This window comes from Cupressus sempervirens, chromosome 7 (assembly GCF_028749045.1).
Source record: "Cupressus sempervirens isolate cs-2001-9-10 chromosome 7, ASM2874904v1, whole genome shotgun sequence".
NCBI classification, from domain to species: domain Eukaryota; kingdom Viridiplantae; phylum Streptophyta; class Pinopsida; order Cupressales; family Cupressaceae; genus Cupressus; species Cupressus sempervirens.
Genome location: NC_143124.1, coordinates 555,289,546 through 555,296,654, shown reverse-complemented (window position 1 = coordinate 555,296,654; position 7,109 = coordinate 555,289,546). Strand labels below are relative to the sequence as shown.

The window sequence follows — 7,109 nt, the reverse complement described above, 5'->3', positions numbered from 1 at the left end:
GCCCTTGATGGTCACAAACCTTGGAAAGTGCTTGCTAGAAACAATATCCAAGCTGGTGTTCCTAAACATGCCAAATCTTGGAAAGATCTCCCATTTAGTGATCCTGTTTAGTGATCCTGTTGCTGGTTCCTTTCCTATTTCTATTTGGGGTACTTTGGTTTTTAAATCCATTTGGAGAGCTTGGGGATATGTTTGTGGCCATATATATAACTCTAGGTTTGACAACTGCAATTCCCTACATGGTGAACATTATATTTGGTGGAACCTCCAACATAATGGTAAACCCCTTTCTTTGACCCAAGGATGTTCTACTAGATATTAGCATAATAAATAGATTGAATGTTTTATGGATATTATGGTCAATGGTATCCTTATCAGCTGACCTACTCTTGTTAACAATTTTGATGTTCCTACTACCCACAAGAGAACTTACAACATTATTAAAGATGCTTATTCCCTCCTTAATTTTCCTTGTAGCATTGATGTGGACTCCCACAGATTTCTCTCTTTCCATTGGTTTGATGGATCCCTCCTCCCTCAAGTCAAGGCTAAAGACATTTATCTAGTTTTTAATAAGGACTCCTTGATCCTGAATCACCTTAACTCGACTTGGTCTATCAATATTAACCCCTCTAACTGGAAACAAATCTTGAGTAAAATTTGGAAATCTTTGATCCCCCCCAGGGTTAAATGCTTTAGATGGCATCTCATGCTAGATATGCTGCCAACTAACACTCAACATGGTGGATCTCCTACTCAAGTCTTGTTTGTAACATGCTTAAAAGTATGCGACATATTTTCTTTAATTGTTCTTTTGCCAGAGATATTTGGCATTTATTTGGAATCTCCCTACATGATTATGCTTTTCCTTTTGATATCATTGCTAGCTCTATTCTTGGTCTCAAAAAAGATGCTAACCTTTTTTGGCATATTCTATCTTCTTACATTTTTTGGTTTATTTGAAAATTTAGAAATGAGGATATCTTTCAAAATATTGACAGAGTTCTTACTGGGTTTCATAGGAAACTCACATTTTAAAATCATTTCTCAGGTGTACTATGTGATGCGACTTGGGCGGGAGAAGAAAAAAAGATTTCTTCATGATGGCCATGCCACTATGTTCATCTATGAAATGAAGAATGGTTATGAATGGGGAGCTATTGCAGATGATCAAGCTACATTTGATGATGCTCTCAAAAAGTTGATTTAGGAAATCAGGTATACCAGAGGACCTTATTTTGACAAGCTGGAGTTATTTGCTCATGTCGTTGATACAAAGAAATTTGTTTGGATGGAAGGTAACCAAGGGTGGACAACCTGGCTTGAAGATTTTAGTGATGGTTTGCACTAATTTTCTGTGGCTCCCTTTTGGGTGCTTCTCTCTTGACATCTATTGTATCTCCTTTTGATCTAGTCCTATTTTGTATCTACTTCTTATGATGTAAAATTGCTAGGTTGAGGCCCTGCCTCCCCTCCCATTTTTGTACCTATCTTTTTGATCAATCGATATATAATATAATTTTTTTTTAAAGTATTTATCATTTATTGTGCAATATTTCTATAGATATTATGTTAGTAGTGTTTGTTTTGTTGTTTATCAAGTTTTCAATATATGATATACTCATGTCATGTGTTATTGATAGTATATAGGAGTTATCTAAAAGTTCAAAAACCTATAAAAATAACTCTAGATCTTATGGAGCAATTTTATAAGTCATAACAAATTCATACTGCAATAATTACAAAAGATCATGATACTTTTGGTGTATGGATAAAAGAAAGTTAGCCAAAAAGGATAAACCCTTCCCACCCCATAGACAAAAACTCATTCCCTTTTCTTTAAGATTGTAAGAGATTTACTATTAGACTTCAATACAAAATATTTTCCTTTATGTTAAAATATGATCAATAGGAAAATCACATAAACTAAAATGAACACTTTTATATAAATTATTATTTAGTTTCAGTATTAAAAGAAATAAAATAATAAGTTTAAAAAGAGAATAAAGATTCAATTATAATAATAAAAAACCAAACTACTTAAAATCAAGAATTGAAAAAAACTTTTGATCAACATTCATAAGAATATCAAAATAAAAATACTCAATTTTTTAAGTAAAACATGCACACTTTATATACAATTTCTACCTTTTTAATTAAACTATAATTTTATTATAAAATAGATAACTTAATTTCCTCCATTTCTACTATAATTCTTTTTAATATTTTTAAATTTATTCTAAGTAAAAATTTACTTTTAATAAACAATGTTATCTAAATATAAAATCTTTGTCAAAAGAATTTAATAAGTAGTTTCACAAATCTAACCACCCATTTAAATTAACATACATATTAATAAAATACATATCTAACACATATTTTACCATTACTTCACAGCTTAAATGTATCTCAACTTTATTCTATTCTAAAATGTCTCATGGCCTTCATAAACTAACATATACCTTAGTACAATATCCACTTAAAGCACACATTATAATCCACGAGTCATCTCTTATAGTTCTTGGCTGCAAAATAAATATCTACTTTTGGAGCATTATATTTCCCTGTCTTTGAGCTTTTCTCCTTGCCCGACCTTTTAAGTCTCGTTTCTGGAAAAAGAAAACACATAAAAATGATTAGACATTGTTTTTTTTAATCATAAATTGTTACAGATTTAAATTATGCATATCATACATATAATTTTTATCTATAAAAATATTTTAACTAAAAAATATTGTATAAATTTATACATATAAAATAAAGATAACAAAATAATTTTTTAGAGTAATGATCTAAATAACTTTATAATTAATTTTTTTTTTATAATATTTTTATATATAATATACATACACACATACAAGAATGTGTTTTTAATATAGCACAATTTCATAATTATTAAAGAAATAAGAATTTTAGCTGCAACAATTACAATATAAAAGTTAACTATTATTTATTTTATAATCAGTTATTAGTATTAGATTATTATAATTTTTAATCACAATAAATTTTTTTTTTTTTTGTAAGAATAACAACAATGTTAAGAAAATCAACCATTATCATATTATGAAAAGCTACAATCATAAAATATAATACTTTTAAAACAAAACTAAAATTTTTAAATATTATATAAAGGTTAATTTTATTAACAAATTTATTTAATTAATATTATTTATAATAGATTAAAAAATAAATATAAGCATATATTATTTACAATCCACTTTGAAACATTATAACTATATCAAATATCATTAACATCTTAAATACATTTATGTGATCACTTTCTCGATGTCTATACTTCACATTTTATTGAAAATGAATATATGTAGCTATTAAACAAATTTATGTTAGACATTTAAATTATTATTATTGTTATTGTTAATCATTTACCATCCATTACCTGAATCCCTGCAGGAACACCAATTTCATAATTTTGTTCGGAGGCGGGCTGATTATATATGAAAGAACTGTTTGCACAGTTACCATTCTTTACGCAGTCCAAAACCATGTCGCCAGTATTTATTCCTGTACATTAGAAGATAACATTTTTTCAGATATATACAGTTTTTTATTTTTTATCTTGTCTTTAGAAGGTAAAAAAATTACCTTCAAGATAAGCACCGTGCACATATCCATTATGTTCCTGACTGACATGTTCTCCAGTGAAATATACAGGCCCTACTGGCGCCTGTACAAGAAGAAGAACAAAATGAGCACCAAAGAAAGACGGTTATGGAGATCATGATGCTTTAATTGAAGAAATACATCAGTTATGAGATGAACAACCTTTAATTCGTAAAAGTCTTGGACAGTGACACCAATTGGCCAGTTGGAATAGGTTCCCTTGTAAAATCGATCATGTGACCATTTGGGAATCAAGATATCTGTCATCTCTGGAATGTCATCGCCAAACATCTTTCTCAAAACCGCCATAATTTCAGCTTTTGTTTCCTCCTCTGGTTGCTGTTCTATTCTCCGAGATTCATCGTCTGTGACGGTCACCATTAGAAGATTCCCACCCGGATACTCATTTTCTAAGTGCTGTACTTCCATCAAAACTCACGGCATTTCAATTACAAGCTCAAATTATATGTTACTGAGATAATCTTTTACTTGCAATAAGAAATGAATCACGTATTTACCTGCCAGAAATTGTAGTAGCCTCTTCTTTCATGAACGTACATGAAGAACTCAGTGCCCGCCCCAGTTGGCCAGAATTTGGATGGGAACTTCATGAAGATTTTGCAGTAGTCCACCATATCCCATTTGTATATTGCAAGCAGTTTCCACATCTGCCAGTCCCAAAACTCTAGCAAATATATCATTCAAATAGAGAGAACTAATTTGTTATGAAATGGAAATGAATTAAGTTAAAATGCGCACAGGTAGATCTGGTTGAAACTCGATGAGCTTTGTCTGAAGGACTCCAACGCTGACGGAAACAATGACGTTATCTGCAGTATAAACAGAGCCGTCCTCTGTGGAGACTTTGACGCCTTTTTTGTTGTACTCGATTTTCCGTACCACCTGGGTTATAAATTTATAACAATATAAGTATTTCTGTCAATTAAATTTTGAAGAGAGGGTTTTGTAAATCTTAGATCACATGAAAGGGAATGCCGGACCTTGTTGAGCTTAAGACGTTCATCTGTTATGGTTCCGTTACTGCTGGAGAGAAACTCCTCGGCCAATCTGTGAACAACGTGCTCGTAACCTCTGCTGTCAGCTACGAAGTATTCATCCTCCCCGTAATACTCAAACGTCGCAATGGGCTCCACGTTTTTCAAGCTCGTTACTCTCGGGGGCTCTGCGTTCAAAACAAGACAAAGCTATCGTTATGGGATTTTCTCTACCGTGGGATCATCATCTTGTTATATTTGTAGATTATGTTGTATTGTTTATAAATGTTTATGATCAACAATTTGTATTATCTTTATCGACACACCATGTGACTTTTCCATCGGTAATGATAGAGTGTATAAAGAAACATCACATAGTAAGTTGTAAATCAAGAAAGGTTAAATGATAAAGATCAGAGCTTTAAGGTTTAATTCTGTTAAGTAATCTGTTTATTGCATTTTGATCAATTAAAATGTCTTTAGAAAATTATATAATATCATTGGTCTAATAGATCACAAAAATTAAGATGTTTTACAAAATATTAATTATTAAAATTACTAGCACTTTAATCAATAAGATATAATTATTAAAGTATTCTTTAAATATATACTTAACCAACTACTATTAAGATAATTGTACAAAAATATTAGTTATAACAACTATGTTTTTTAAACCCAAGGAGGCGTTTTCACTACCATGCAAATCTAAGCAGTCTGAAAAGCAAGACCACAACAGTATTTTACTACTTCAAACTCAATCACTACACTAGAGAGTCTGGACTGTAAAATATTAACTTAAACATCTGCCCAAAAATAACAACTAATAATAGTCTAAGGAGAAGTGCAAAACAAGTAATAAAAAATGTAACAAAATAGGCATTATGGTTAGTCTTAATCTGAAACTAATCACATTATTGTGACAATAAATAAATCACCTGCTTTGAAAATCCTCATAAAAAATGAACCCAATTAAATCTCAGAACAACAAAGTGATAAAATAAAACAACAAAATTAGTTGCGTTAGGAATGATGTTATATAGATGTGGTGGACAACAACCTGCTATTTCAAAGTCATAGAAGAAGAAGTCGATGGCCATCTCCAATGGCGTCTCTGGCACGCTGCATTTGATATAGGCAGAAGTCAAAATGAGAACGCCATTTCAGACTCCCATCTAATTTGTCATAAGAGAAAAATGGGGATAAAAAAAAACACAAATTAGCAGTAGTGTTAGCGCTTACTGCCCGAAAACGCGCTGAGATGCTAAGATTGAGATGTCCTCCACACCATTTTCCGTCAACGTTGTCGAGAGATTTGCACTGAAATCTGACGACGCACTCGCTTTCTCGTATGGCCCCGCCACAACCGACTGCGGCAATATGCCTCCCCTGTGCATCACAACAAACATACTCAACTGTAGCTAATGATCATAATCCATCAACACACATGCAAGAATAGTAGATGACGTAGGACCATCTTACTCCTGAGCATAGATATTATAGCTGAGGTTGCTCCAGTCGGAGTAAAATGTCCGAAGATCATATTTGTTTGCAAGAGTCCAAATCGGATTTACGTGCTCTCCGCCAACGCCTTCCACCCAGTTGGCACCCATCTCGACTGTGTACCCTCCCACACTCTTCTTGTGCATTCTTCCCCCGATTCGATTCGTCGCCTCCAATATTACAAAATCCTTTATTCCCTTCTCAGACAGAGTCTTTGCCGCCATTATTCCTGCATCAAAAAGTTATCACCCAGAAAACAAGTCAAACAACAACCGTTACGGGACGTATCTGCCATGCAACAAAATCACGAGTTCATCTGCCATGCAAATAAGCAAAAAAGACGGCACGTGGTAATGCACATTAAATCCTACCAGACATGCCAGCGCCCACAACAATGGTAGTTGTGGCGGCGTTGCCATGCAGGAAACAGAATAAGTAGAGCAGCCATATTGCCAAAATGTGGCGAAACGCTACGTTGGCAAACCCCATTGTATTTGCCATGCAAGATGCTTTCTCTTGGGCGTTGCAGGCTGGTATTTATAGATGAAATCGCAGGGTTTTAGTGATGACAATTTGAGAGGAAATGGAAATTTGCACGTTGTGGATAAGAAACCTTATCTTGTTTGAGCACCACACAAAGTAGGTAGCAATAGCGTCAATTGCTCTAAAGGACTAGGCCTGTCAAAAGTCATCATTTCATGGCAGGACAGCTATTAAGGCTCTTAAATTTTACTTGTATTAAGAAAGTTTTCAGTGGGTGATTTTTTCCAAGACAGCCTATTTTTGTAGGCAGATGTGAGTCCTCACAAACATGTCATATCAGTACTTGACATTTATCGGTCCAGATAAAAGTGATTATGAGCAAATTAAAGAGCCTTAAATTAGCGTCGACAAACAACGTGAAAACGAAATATCCAATTAAGTTAGCATTACTGAATATATATAAGCTATGATCATCCCATGTAACAAAGTAGTGTTCTGGCTCGGTAAATG

The 7,109-nt window shown here is 33.0% G+C and overlaps 1 protein-coding gene across 1 annotated transcript; it reads right to left on the bottom strand.

The window, feature by feature from the left end:
• Positions 1-2,313: 2,313 nt before the first annotated feature.
• LOC149547983 (polyamine oxidase 7-like) lies at positions 2,314-6,624 on the bottom strand. The gene is made up of 11 exons (XM_089792013.1): positions 6,488-6,624; positions 6,096-6,345; positions 5,856-6,002; positions 5,674-5,735; positions 4,623-4,804; positions 4,381-4,524; positions 4,140-4,289; positions 3,784-4,038; positions 3,604-3,685; positions 3,398-3,522; positions 2,314-2,609 (listed from the first exon to the last, which is right to left on the bottom strand). Exons 1-11 carry the CDS (start codon positions 6,615-6,617, stop codon positions 2,541-2,543), a joined length of 1,596 nt encoding a protein of 531 aa, XP_089648139.1. The 5' UTR covers positions 6,618-6,624; the 3' UTR covers positions 2,314-2,540.
• Positions 6,625-7,109: the final 485 nt, after the last annotated feature.

Bases quoted from the DNA above. Each gene is read 5' to 3' on its own strand.
- LOC149547983 (XM_089792013.1), bottom strand. From the start codon at position 6,617: ATGGCAAATACAATGGGGTTTGCCAACGTAGCGTTTCGCCACATTTTG. The intron at 6,346-6,487 runs GTAGGATTTAAT...TTTTTGATGCAG, and splicing joins TGTGGGCGCTGGCATGTCTG to GAATAATGGCGGCAAAGACT. The intron at 3,686-3,783 runs GTTGTTCATCTC...CTTCTTGTACAG, and splicing joins AAGACTTTTACGAATTAAAG to GCGCCAGTAGGGCCTGTATA.